This window comes from Hemitrygon akajei, chromosome 22 (genome assembly GCF_048418815.1).
Source record: "Hemitrygon akajei chromosome 22, sHemAka1.3, whole genome shotgun sequence".
NCBI lineage: Eukaryota > Metazoa > Chordata > Chondrichthyes > Myliobatiformes > Dasyatidae > Hemitrygon > Hemitrygon akajei.
Genome location: NC_133145.1, coordinates 617,651 through 631,944, shown reverse-complemented (window position 1 = coordinate 631,944; position 14,294 = coordinate 617,651). Strand labels below are relative to the sequence as shown.

At 43.2% G+C, this 14,294-nt stretch overlaps 1 protein-coding gene across 2 annotated transcripts in view; it reads left to right on the top strand.

The window, feature by feature from the left end:
• Window positions 1-14,294, top strand: part of LOC140714928 (protein HID1) — a 278,586-nt gene that overhangs the window by 55,652 nt on the left and 208,640 nt on the right. For both annotated transcript variants that reach the window (XM_073026599.1, XM_073026598.1), the window contains exon 4: window positions 12,171-12,287. In XM_073026599.1, coding sequence (XP_072882700.1) covers window positions 12,171-12,287 — 117 coding nt within the window. The remainder of the gene's footprint in view (window positions 1-12,170; window positions 12,288-14,294) is intronic.

The following is a 14,294-nucleotide window of genomic DNA, read 5'->3' as shown; positions in this document are numbered from 1 at the left end:
TCTCAACCCCACATCTTGGCTACTATTTGGAGGCTTATCATCGAATTTTTTTTTTTACCCTTGCAGTTTCTTAATTCCACCCACAACTATTTGACATTCTCTGACCCTGTGTCACCTCTTTCTAAAGATGTACTAATAGAACCACACCACCGCCTATGCCTTCCTTCCTATCATTTCGATACAAAGTATATCCTTTGTTAAGCTTCCACTTCTTTCAGCCATGACTCAGTGATGCTCACAATATCATACTGACCAGTCTCCAATTGCGGCTCAAGTTCATTCACCTTATTCTGAATGCTAAGGGTATTGAAACATAGCACCTTCAGTCCTACATTCTTCGCCCTTATGCATTTTGCCTCTGTGGTACAACTTCACTCTTTGCTCTATCTTCAGTTGTACCCAATCATTGGTTTGTCCTTCCTTACATGCATATTACAAATTACATCATCTACTTGTAAACTAGCTGGCTCACCCTGAGCACTACTGTACTGGTTCCCATCACCCTGCCTTATTACAGAAGAGACTGAAGAATTTCCAATTATTCAGAAATCTGAATCCCTGCCTCGTGCTCTATTTCTTCAGCCATGCATTTCTACCCTAGTTGTATTTACCCTAGACATACGGAGCCTAAAAAGGTGGTCTTTTCACTGCTAAGTCCTGTGGCTGTTAGCGAGGGGCTAACAAACCACATCTACAGGGACGCATGGAAAAAGGAGGTTTCATTTAATTTTGCTGATGACACTACTGTTGTTGACAGAATCAAATGTGGTGATGAATTGGCATATAAGAGGGAGATTGCAAATATGGTTGAATAGTGCCATAAAAACCTCTCACTCAACGTCAGTAGAACCAGAGAGCTGATTATTGATTACAGGAGAAAGAAGCCAGAATTCCACATTAGGGAATTGGAGGTGGAGAGGGTCAGTAACTTTAAATTCCTTGGCATTACCATATTAGAGGATTTGTTCTGGGACCAACAAAGAATGCATGGCAGCACCTGTACTTTTTTAGAAGTTTGTGCAGATTTGGCATGTCATCTTAAACTTTGACAAACGTCTATAGATGCATGCTGGAGAATATCCTGACTGGTTGCATCGCACCAATGCCCAGGAACAGGAAGGCCTATGAAAAGTGGTGGATGTAGCCCAGTCATCTTCATCATTGAGCATGTTTACAAGGAGTGCTGCCACAAGAAGGCAGAATTAATTCAGACTTCCAATATTGATTCAGCAAACACATGACAGCCTGCCCCCCCCACCCCCACAGAAACTCACTAAATGATTTCAGAAAGTGACTTGCTCCTAGATGTTAAGCTGTTACAAAACTCTGTTGTTTTAACTAAGTACTCCACCACGGTTGCGGCCAGTCCACGATTCTCTGGCAGGTCTTCACCTCCAATGTACAAATTTGTGAACAAGGCTCCCAGGCGAAGTGTTTTAGTTCCTTCCTTTTCTGTGCCTCACTCCTCCTGGGACTTTAAATCCCACTTGAAGAGCGAGATATACTTGACCTAAACCACCGCTATCACTGACCCAGAGCAATTCATCACCCCCGTAGGAAGTGGGTAGCACTGTCAGGGTATTGTTAATCATGTAGTATGGCGACAGTCCACCTTCTCTCCCAGACACACATCTCTGTTGGACAAACTCACTCCAGCACTCCTGCATCCCAGATCCTCAGCAATCATGTGAATGGAGGCTCCCATGGTTTCTGCCTATATCTGTCTCCCAGCTCCACCAGTTCCTTAGCAGAGAACTCTGATAGTAGTCATCTCAGTGAGATCTACTGCGTTACACTCCCCAGGACCCGCTCATTCATTCTGTTCCGCACTCCGGTCTGGGACTGAGTGTCTGGCCTGTACTGGCTTGACTGTATGGGGGAGAGCATTCACTTAGAGGGTGAACCCCAAGGCTCTCTTCTAACCTCTCTGCCACATCCTCACTATCTAACCAGTTGTCCCCATCCCCCATCCACCTGTCAGTGTCATCTCCTCACAACATCAGGACTTGGACCTTAACAGGGTCCAGTCACCATTAAGGCCTGTGGGCAGCCTCCAACTGCTCCACCTTTTCTAGCTGACAGACCATATCTGTACAGCTGTCTTCTCCTAAACTGGGTCTGTGCCGACTGAGCAGCCTCCCCTAAGTACATTGTTGGTTTAATACTTCCACTTTGTTTCTTAAGCAGTCTGTCTATTTCTCCTCCTTTGATATTGTCTTGTAGTGCTGCCAGCAGCCAGAAAGCACCCCTCTGGCTCACTACCTTCAGTGAGACAGTGAAGTCCAGACACTATTTGGTGGTTCATTTTCACCCCGTGAGAGTCCAGTTTTTCTGACGAGTCTGCTGGCGGATCGTGGCCCCCAGTAGTTTGTTGAGACTCTCAAATTGCAAATCCCACACTGTTGTGAGTCCACCCTGATACTCAGCACTCCTGGTATATGTTGTGAAACTTGTTAACTTTGTGGCAGCAGTACAATGCAATACATGCTAAATATAGAAAAATATGAAACACACTAATTATATATGTATATTAAATAGTTAAGTTAAAATAAATAGTGCAAAAACACAGAAATAAATAAAAAAAGAAAGTAGTGAAGTAGTGTTCATGGGTTCAGTGTCCATTTAGAAATCGGATGAGGCTGTTCCCGAATAGCTGAGTGAAAAACAGTGCCTTTGGTCGTACTAATGTTGAGTGCAAGGTTGTTGCTTATGACACCACTCAACTGGTGTACCACTCAAGCTGATATATCTTGCTCCTGTATGCCCTCTGAGCACCATCTGAAATTCTGCCAATAATGGTTACATCGTGAAAGTTCAAAGTACATTTATTATCAAAGGATGTATACATTATACAATCTTGAGATTCATCGTCTAACAGGCAGCCATGAAACAAAGAAACCCAAAAGTAAACCTTGTATATATGAAAAAGGTTGTCTTAACACCCAATATGCAGAGAATTAAAAAAAAACACATCATGCCCTTAAGAAAATAAAAGAATAAAATAACCCATAAAAAAGACCGTCGAACACCCAATGTGCAATTGGGGAAAAAACATCACGCAAACAGTAACCGCAAGCAAATTGAATTTCTGAACTAAAGTCTGCAAGAGTCTGAGACCCATAGTTCAGCACAGAGCTGAGTAAATGTCATGGAGTGGCAATCTTAAATCAGCCCCCACCTTGCCTCAGGTCCTGACACCATGACCTTTTCAAACTGGCCCAGTGTTTAACTTTCTATCCAACATCAGTCAGTCATCTGATCTGGCTCACTCCTCACCACCCTGACCTTTTCAATCTGGCCTAGCGCTTAAATTGCTGTTGGAGCAATAGGTTCTCCCACTTTTATATGCTGGACTTCACCACCTTGATTCAGCCTGTAAGTCTCCGTCTGAACATCATGTTCAGTCATGTCTGGGGCCTGGACCCTGCCTGTGTACAATCTATCACACTCTTCCACATTCTTGGCAACAGGCCTGCTGCCTCGCCTTGCCACATCAAATTTCTCCAAGTCCAAAGGGAAGTTACAGACTATTACTTGTGATCATTTGCCAGAAAAAGCATGGTTAACAAAGTATTTAGTTGCCTATAGCAGTTAAGTACTTGCTTCGTTAGCCATCAGCCAGAAGTCACGGAGGTTCTTAAACTCTGCACCATCTGCAGATTTTCTAGATGGCATTTATGCTATGCCTAGCAAGCATGTGTAAAGAGAGTAGAACAGTGGGCTAAACACACATCCCTGTGGTGTGCTAGTGTTGATTGTCAGTGAAATGGAGATGTTATTTCCAATCTGCACGCGGTTAGGAAGTTGAGTTCTTAAAGCAGAGGAAGGTATAGAGGCCCAAGTTCTGTAGCTTTTTGATCAGGATTGTAGGAATGATGGTGTTGAATGCTGAGCTATAGTCAATAAACTGCATCCTGGCATAGGTATTTGTATTGTCTAGGTGATCCAAGGCTGTGTGGAGAATCGTTGAGATCATGTCTGCTGTAGATCTATTGTGGTGGTAGGCAAATTGCAAAGGGTTCAGGTCCTTACAGAGACAGGTGTTGATTCTAGTCATGACTAACTTCTCAAAACATTTCATTACCATAGATGTGAATGCTACTGGATGATAGTCATTAAGGCAGCTTACACTGCACTTCTTGCCCTTTTGAAGTAGGTGGGAACTTCTGACCATAGCAGTGAGAGATTGAAAATGTCTTTGAATACCCACACATGGAGGGTTCTCTCGTTAAGTACATATACAGTATGTTACCATATGCAATCCTGAGATTCATTTTCTTGCGTGCAATGACGATAATTAGAAGAAACACAATAGAATCAATGAAAGACCACACCCAAAAAGATGGAAAACAACCAAGGTGCAAAAATACCAACAAACTGCAAATTCAAAAAGAAAGAGAAAAAAAGTAATAACAATAATAAATTAATAAGCAATAAATATCAAGTGATTCCAGTTTAGTGTGAATAGTTCAGTGATGTGGCAAGTGATGTTAACCTGTGGTTCAAGACTCGGTTGGTTGATGGTAATAACTGTTCCTAAACATGGTGGTGTGAGTCTTGAGGCTCCTGTACCACCTTCCTGATGGCAGGAATGTAAAGAGAGCTTGGGTGGGGATCCCTAATGATGGATGCTGCTTTCCTATGATAGCACTCTGTGTACACTTGCTCAATGACAATAGACAATAGGTGCAGAAGTAGACCATTCGGCCCTTCAAGCCTGCACTGCCATTTTGAGATCATGGCTGATCATCTACTATTAATACCCGGTTCCTGCCTTGTTCCCATATCCCTTGATTCCCCTATCCATAAGATACCTATCTAGCTCCTTCTTGAAATCATCCAGAGAATTGGCCTCCACTACCTTCCGAGGCAGTGCATTCCAGACCCCCACAACTCTCTGGGAGAAGAAGTTTTTCCTTAACTCTGTCCTAAATGACCTACCCCTTATTCTCAAACCATGCCCTCTGGTACTGGACTCTCCCAGCATCTGGAACATATTTCCTGCCTCTATCTTGTCCAATCCCTTAATAATCTTATATGTTTCAATCAGATCCCATCTCAATCTCCTTAATTCCAGCATGTACAAGCCCAGTCTCTCTAACCTCTGTGCGTAAGACAGTCCAGACATCCCAGGAATTAACCTCGTGAATCTACGCTGCACTTCCTCTACAGCCAGGATGTCCTTCCTTAACCCTGGAGATCAAAACTGTACACAATACTCCAGGTGTGGTCTCACCAGGGCTCTGTACAAATGCAAGAGGATTTCCTTGCTCTTGTACTCAATTCCCTTTGTAATAAAGGTCAACATTCCATTAGCCTTCTTCACTGCCTGCTGCACTTGCTCATTCACCTTCAGTGACTGATGAACAAGGACTCCTAGATCTCTTTGTATTTCTCCCTTACCTAACTCTACACCGTTCAGATAATAATCTGCCTTCCTGTTCTTACTCCCAAAGTGGATAACCTCACACTTATTCACATTAAACATCATCTGCCAAGTATCTGCCCACTCACCCAGCCTATCCAAGTCACCCTGAATTCTCCTAACATCCTCATCACATGTCACACTGCCACCCAGCTTAGTATCATCAGCAAATTTGCTGATGTTATTCTCAATGCCTTCATCTAAATCGTTGATGTAGATCGTAAACAGCTGTGGTCCCAATACCGAGCCCTGTGGCACCCCACTAGTCACCACCTGCCATTCCGAGAAACACCCATTCACCGCTACCCTTTGCTTTCTATCTGCCAACCAGTTTTCTATCCATGTCAATGTTTTCCCCCCGATGCCCTGAGCTTTGATTTTACCCACCAATCTCCTATGTGGGACCTTATCAAATGCCTTCTGAAAATCGAGGTACACTACATCCACTGGATCTCCCCCGTCTAACTTCCTGGTTACATCCTTGAAAAACTCCAACAGAATAGTCAAGCATGATTTACCCTTGGTAAATCCATGCTGGCTCGGCCCAATCCTATCACTGCTATCTAGATATGCCACTATTTCATCTTTAATAACGGACTCTAGCATCTTCCCCACCACCGATGTCACCACAATGGACTGGATTATATCCACTACTACTTGTAGGCTTTTCCAAACAAGGGCATTGGTGTTTCCATATCAGGCTGTGATGCAACCAGACAATATATTCTCCACCACACATCTATAGAAGTTTTTCAAAGATTTGTTGTCATGCTGAATCTTTGCAGACTTCTAAGAAAGTCAAGGTCCTGCTGTGCTTTCTTCATAATGAGTTACATTCTGCACACAGGACAGATCTTCTGAAATGATAATACTGAGGAATTTAAAGGTGCTGACCCTCTCCACCTCAGATCTCCCCATGAGGTCTGTCTCATGGACCTCCAGTTTCATCCTCCTGAAGTCAAGAGTCATCTTGGTCTTGCTGACATTGAGTAAGAGGTTGTGGCACCAATCTGCTAGATTTTCAATGTCCCTCCTACATGTTGATTCGTCACCACTCTTGATTCGACCAACAACTGTGGTGGCACTGATAAGCTTAAATATGGCACTGGAGCTATGCTTAGTGTCTCAGTCGTAAAGCTAGTAGAGCTGACGGAAATTCTAGAGGAGATAATGTTGCCAATCTGAACTGACTGGAGCCTGCAACTGAGGAAATTGGATACAGTTGCACAAGGAGGTATTGAGGCCTAGGACTTGAAGCTTGTTGATTAATCTTGAGGGTTGGTGGTATTGAATGCAGAGCTGTGGTCAGAGAGCATCCTAATGCATGTATCTTCACTATCTAGATGTTCCAGGATTGAGTGAAGAGTCGATAAAATGGCATCTGCTGTTGATCTACTATGATGGTAGACAAATTAGAATAGATCCAAGTCACTTTTCAGGCAGAAGTTGTTTCATCACCACACCTCTCAAAGCACTTCATCACGTTGGATCTAAGTGGTACTGGATGATAGTCATTGAGGCAAATTACCATGTTGTTCTTAGGCACCAGTGCAATTGAAGCCTGCTTGAAGCAGATAGGTAGGTCAGACTGCTGAAGCAAGAGGTTTACGACATTGGTGAACATTCTAGCCAGTTGATCAGCACTAGACTTTAGTTCTTGACCAGGTACTCCTACTGAGTTGGATGCTTTCTGTACGATCACTGTACTGAAGGATGCTCTCACATTGGCCTTAGAGTCTGAAATCACGGGGTCATGGGGCTGTGGGAGTTTTGTTGCTCACAATGAGCATATGAACTTCTGTATGATCACCAAACCTTGCTCGCAGCATTAATTGGTGTGTGAAATCAAGTTCACTGGTTCGGTGAGTTGGGACAGGAGATGCTCACTATCGGTGAGTAAGTTAATTAAATATTTACTAATGGAGAATATTCTTAGGGATAGGATTTATGAGCATTTGGAGAAGCATGGTCTGATTATTCTGGTTTAAGATGGCACTGGTGAAGTTCAGTGTCTGTTGGTGGCAAATAAAACAAAGAAAACAAATAAATACTTCATTAATTACACTTCTGCTGAATGAACACTGCAAACAATAGACAGAGTTGTCAGAGTCACTTTTGAACTACCTGTACCATATAACCATATTACAATTACAGCATGGAAACAGGCCATCTCTGCCCTTCTAGTCCATGCCAAATGCTTACTCTCACCTAGTCCCACCTACCTGCACTCAGCCCATAACCCTCCATTCCTTTCCTGTCCATATACCTATCCAATTTTTTTTTTAAATGACAAAATTGAACCGGCCTCTACCACTTCTACTGGGAGCTCATTCCACAAAGCTACCACTCTCTGAGTAAAGAAGTTCCCCCTCGTGTTACCCCTAAATTTTTGCCTTTTAACTCTCAACTCATGTCCTCTTGTTTGAATCTCCCCACTCTCAATGGAAAAAGGCTATCCACGTCAACTCTATCTATCCCCCTCATAATTTTAAATACCTCTATCAAGTTCCCCCTCAACCTTCTACACTCCAAAGAATAAAGACCTAACTTGTTCAACCTTTCTCTGTAACTAATGTGCTGAAACCCAGGTAACATTCTAATAAATCTCCTCTGTACTCTCTCTATTTTGTTGACATCTTTCCTGTAATTCGGTGACCAGAACTGTATACAATACTCCAAATTTGGCCTCGCGAATGCCTTGTACGATTTTAACATTACATCCCAACTCCTATACTGAATTCTCTGATTTATAAAGGCCAGCATACCAAAAGCTTTCCTCACCACCCTATCCACATGAAATTCTACCTTCAGGGAACTATGCACCATTATTCCTAGATCACTGTTCTACTGCATTCTTCAGTGCCCTACCATTTACCATGTATCTCCTATTTTGATTAGTCCTACCAAAATGTAGCACCTCACACTTATCAGCATTAAACTCCATCTGCCATCTTTTAGCCCACTCTTCTAACTGGCCTAAATCTCTCTGCAAGCTTTGAAAACCTACTTCATTATCCACAATGTCACCTATCTTAGTATCATCTGCATACTTACTAATCCAATTTACCACCCCATCATCCAGATCATTAATGTAAATGAGAAACAACATTGGACCCAGTACAGGTCCCTGAGGCACACCACTAGTCACCGGCCTCCAACCTGATGAACAGTTATCCACCACTACTCTCTGGCATCTCCCATCCAGCCACTGTTGAATCCATTTTACTACTTCAATATTAATACCCAACGATTGAATCTTCCTAACTAACATTCCGTGTGGAACCTTGTCAAAGGCCTTACTGAAGTCCATATAGACAACATCCACTGCTTTACCCTCATCAACTTTCCTCGTAACCTCTTCAAAAAATTCAATAAGATTTGTCAAACATGACCTTCCACGCTCAAATCCACATTGACTGTTCCTAATCAGACCCTGTCTATCCAGATAATTATATATACCATCTCTAATAATACTTTACATTAATTTACCCACCGTTGATGTCAAACTTGCAGGCCGATAATTGCTAGGTTTACTCTTAGAACCCTTTTTAAACAATGGAACCACATCAGTTCAGTTCAGTTTCAGTTTATTGTCATTTAGAAACCACAAATGTAATGCAGTTAAAAAATGAGACAATGGTCCTCCAGAATGATATCACAAAAGCACATGACAAAACAGACTACACCAGCATAAGCAATACACCAATCCTCCGGCACTATCCCCGTTTCCTATGACATTTGAAATATTTCTGTCAGAGCCCTTGCTATTTCTACACTAACTTCCCTCAGGGTCCTAGGGAATATCCTGTCAGGATCCAGAGATTTATCCACTTTTATATTCTTTAAAAGCGCCAGTACTTCCTCTTCTTTAATCATCATAGTTTCCATAACTACCCTACTTGTTTCCCTTGCCTTACACAATTTAATATCCTTCTCCTTAGTGAATACCGAAGAAAAGAAATTGTTCAAAATCTCCCCCACCTCTTTTGGCTCCACACATAGCTGTCCATTCTGATTCTCTAAGGGACCAATTTTATCCCTCACTATCCTTTTGCTAAAATATAACTGCAGAAACCCTTTAGATTTATTTTCACCTTACTTGCCAAAGCAACCTCATATCTTCTTTTAGCTTTTCTAATTTCTTTCTTAAGATTCTTTTTACACTCTTTATATTCCTCGAGCACCTCATTTATTCCACGCTGCCTATATTTATTGTAGATCTCTCTCTCTTTCCAAACCAAGTTTCCAATATCCCTTGAAAACCATGGCTCTCTAAAATTTTTAACCTTTCCTTTCAACCTAACAGGAACATAAAGATTCTGTACCCTCAAAATTTCACCTTTAAACGACCGCCATTTCTCTATTACATCTGTCCCATAAAACAAATTGTCCCAATCCACTCCTCCTAAATCCTTTTGCATCGCCTCAAAGTTAGCCTTTCCCCAATCAAAAATCTCAACCCTGGGTCCAGGCCTATCCTTCTCCATAATTATATTGAAACTAATGGCATTGTGATCACTGGACCCGAAGTGCTCCCCAACACATACCTCCGTCACCTGACCTATCTCATTTAAGGCAGAGATAGAAGGTTCTTGATTAGCCAGGGCATTAAAGGGTATGGGGAGAAGGCAGGGGAATGGGGATGACTGGAAGAATTGGATCAGCCATGATTGAATAGTGGAGCAGACTCAATGGGCTGAATGGCCTACTTCTGCTCCTATATCTTATGGTCTGAAATGAGTCCAATCCACAAATCTTGCCGGTCAAACCTTGCCCAATACCGAAGACTCTGTAACCTTGGTCTAGTAGCAGTGAGTTAGAGGGAGAGTGAGAGCAGTCAAACGCAAGGAGAAGTTGCCAAACACCCACTCGCCTTCTGTTCTTGTCCTCATTGATTTCAGTCTAGCTCGATGCTTTAATCACCGAGATGTCAATCCTGCACCTCGTCTCCAGGTTTCCTGACCTCGAGACAGCACATTTTGCTCTAAATCGCACTGAACTCCCTCAGAGGCAGTAAGGTGCCGGATTGCTCAATCGGTCGAAAACCATGCCATCAAAATGTACATCACAGGTTCCAATCACATGTAGTTTGGTAGTAGAATCATTTTTGAAAGAAGTAGTAAAAGAAGTAGTTTTGTGAACTGTCTGAAGGACGTCATCTTGGTTGCATTGTTCACTGGGGTTATCTTTCAGGTAGATCTTCTGACATACTGCTGGCCTGTTCCGCAGTAATGACTGATGCAAAATACTTATTTAGTTCATCCGTCATTTCCTTGTCCCCCATTATTACCTCTCCAGTGTTGCTTTCCAGCAGTTGGATGTCTACTTTTGCTTCTCTTTTACTCTTTATATATCTGAGAACACTTCTGGTATCCTTTTTGATATTGTTGGTCAGCTAACTTAATATTTCACCTGTTCCTTCCTTACGGCTTTTTTAGTTGTCCCTTCTGTTGATTGTTAAAAGCTTCCCAATCCTTTAACTTCACTGTATTTTTTTTTCTCTATTATATACCCTCTCTTGTGCTTTTATGTTGCTTTGACTTCTCTTGTCAGCTGTGGTTTTGTCATTTTGCCTTTTGGAATACTATTATTTGGGATGTACCTGTTTTGCAATTTGGAATTGCTCTCAGAAACTCCAGCCATTGCTGCTTTGTCGGCATCCCTGCTAGTGTCCCCTTTCAATCAACTTTAGCCAGCTCCTCTGTCAATTCTTTTTACTCCACTGAAATACTAATACATCTGATTTTAAGCTTCTCTTCCTCAAATGCAGGGTGAATTACATCATATTATGATCACTGCCTCCCAAGGGTTCCTTTTACCATAAGCTCCCTAATCAAATCTGGTTCATTGCACAGCATCCAGTCCAAAATAACTGATCTCGTAGTGAACTCAACCACAAGCTGCTCAATCACATCCTCCTCTTCTCCCAGTTTCACCTTCCTCCCCTCCCCTCACCTTTTTTACCTGGCTTTTCCTAATCCTTTCTAGTCCTGATGAAGGGTCTTGGCCTGAGATGTTGACTGTTTACTCTTCCATAGGTGAATTTGGTGTGTGTTGCTTGGGTTTGCAGCATTTGCAGATTTTCTCATGTTTATGGCACTGTACTACTCCAGTTGAAGTATTCTACTGGGTATTCATGGCCCTGTACTCTCCTGCATGGGTTGCTGAGTGAAGAGCGGTGAGGCCGGAGGGGATAAGTAAGGCAACGAAGAAACCAGACCCTTGGTTGCAGGGTGGGTGCTCTGGGGATGGTGGAAGGCAACTGGAGTTCGGAGCGCAGGTGTCAAAGCAGAGGGTTAGGGAGGGAAAATAAGGTGGATGAGAGCTAAGAGAAGGGTTGAGTGAATATGTTACTTGTGTTAGAAAGGACAAACTGCCACAATGGAAGCAATGGTGGCTGTGGTCTGGTTGATGTACAGATTTCTCAAGTTTCCAAGATTCCCAAGGTAAATTGATTATTGTAAATTGTCCTGTGATTAGGCTAGGATTAAATCTATGGGCTACAGGATTGTTGGGCTAGAAGGGCCTGTCCGTGCTGTATTTCTAAATAAAATAAATGAATAACATTAGAACATAAGAAATAAAGATTCACCCTTAGCATAACCAGTAATCTGGCCATGAGCAGCTAACGTTGCACATTTCCTTCATTCAGGGGAATTTGTAGTATGGTGGTTCATTCTCTCAGATGGTGTAGTGTTTACGTAGGTACTTCTGCTAATGGATCTTTTCCTGTTTGTACATTCAGGCCTCTGAGAGAGATGATGAGACTGCTCGTCCTCTGGCTGAGTCGCTGTTACTCGCTATTGCTGACCTGCTCTTCTGTCCTGATTTCACCGTGCAGAGTCACAGGAAGCCCGGACCGGTATGTCTCACTTGAAACTTCTAGCTACTTTTGGTCAGAATAATTTTCCATTTTGGGCATTTTGTATCAGCCCCAAATCTTCCAAACAAAGGTTTAAAAAAAAAATGTAATTGTGTATCTATCTAGCTAACCTATCTATGTAATTATCTAATCTCTCTAATTTATCTAGCTAATCTATTTGTCTATCCAGCCTTTTAAGCCACGCAGCCCCTGCAACCCTTGACAAACCTAACCTAATCACAGGACAATTTACAGTAGTGGTCACCAACCTTTTTAAGCCCAAGATCCCCTACCTTTCCTTAGTGAAAGGCAAGATCGACCCCAGGTCGATTAGCTATATGCATGTGCACCGGGGCAGAAAAGACCGGAAGTAAAACCCCACAACCCGGAAGTAAAAATAATGTATGAACACCAGGGGTCACCACCCTTTTTTTGCACCGCGGACTGGTTTAGTATTGACAATATTCTTGCGGACCGGCCGACGGGGGTGTTAAACACGACCGGAATACAGCGATACTTGAAGCAGGTTCCGTATGTCCAGTCTATTCCACAATTTAGTTTTCACGGCTTTCAGCTGCTGTCCCGCTTGTTCACGTTTTTTTCCACTGGGGAAAAAAACTCAACGGGTTTGTCTTTAAGTGCAGGGTGCTTGGACTCAAGGTGCAGAAGCAGTTTTGAGTGCTTCATTGCCTCATTAGACAGCCTCCCGCCCGCCAGACGCCTTGGCCAGGTGCGGGTGTTACCATGCTGGGGCCGCGGTGGTCACAGTCCGAAGAGAGCGACCAAGCGAGTGAGTGAGGAATGCGTTAGGACGCACGTTCCCCCCCCCCCCCCCCCCCCGGTAGGATCTATTGGCCGACAAAAGTTTGACTCGAGGGATGACTTTCCTCGATCGCAGCGAGGTAGCTGCTCTGCTACTTACGAATTAGGTCGTCTGCGAATATTTTAGCACCGGGTTCCCCAAAGACATCCGGTGTGCTAAACAGGTTTAGAGGCGGCACCCATCTGTCCGCGCTCTAGGCCAGTAGCAACGGCATTTCCCACTGGCTGTGCTAGGCGGCCGGTTACCCAAGGCCAACCAGTGATCCCTGGCATGAGGGTATCACTGCGTTCAGGCGACTGATGTTCTTGCATGCATTCAAGTTCAACAGTGGGCGTGATAGGGAATGAGGAAAGATGCAACTGACTCGTATGATTTCCTCGCGACCTGGTGGTTGGGGATCAGCGCGTGGCGGGGGAGCTACACACATGTGCACTGGGCACAAAGAACGGAACTAAAACCCCGCAACCCGGAAGCAATCTCTCAACAGTATTTGTGTATTTATTTTTCATTTTTTTTCGGGATCTACTGGGAAAGTCTAAAAGATCGACCAGTCGATTGCAATCGACGGGTTGGTGACCACTAATTTACAGTGACCAGTTAACCTATCTGGTATGCCTTTCGATTGTGATAGGAAACCAGAGGACCCAAAGAAAACTCATGCACTCCAGCTCTTACCTAAAGGAGAAATCACAAGAGAGCCATCAAAATTGAGCTTTGACCAGTAACTAATCCGGACATCAGAAGTGTGAGAAGAGGATTTCAATCAGGTTCATCTGATAGAGTAGAAAAAGGCAGTGTTGAGCACGGCAGTGTAATTGAGCTCTAAACAGTGAGCAATCGGCATTTGGGATTAATTAGCAAGAGCAAATTTGAGAAAATTTAAGAAAAGTGGGGGCAAGCGCAGCAGCCATCTTCTGAGTGGGCAGAGTTAGAGTGGTGATCTTGGGGCTTTAGCTCTTTGAGGTTTCAGTGAAGAGAGTCTTCATTCAGAGAAAGCAAAGAAAAACTCTAGGTAAAGTTTTTTTTCCTTCCCTTCTTTACCTTTGCTCAGTTCAGACAGTAGAGATGCCAAGCAGGATAGTTGAATGCTCCTCGTGCAGATGTGGGAGGGCAGGGAGACCTTGTGTCCCTGACGATTACAACTGTTAGAAGTGCATCCAGCTGCAGCTTTGAACAAACTGAAT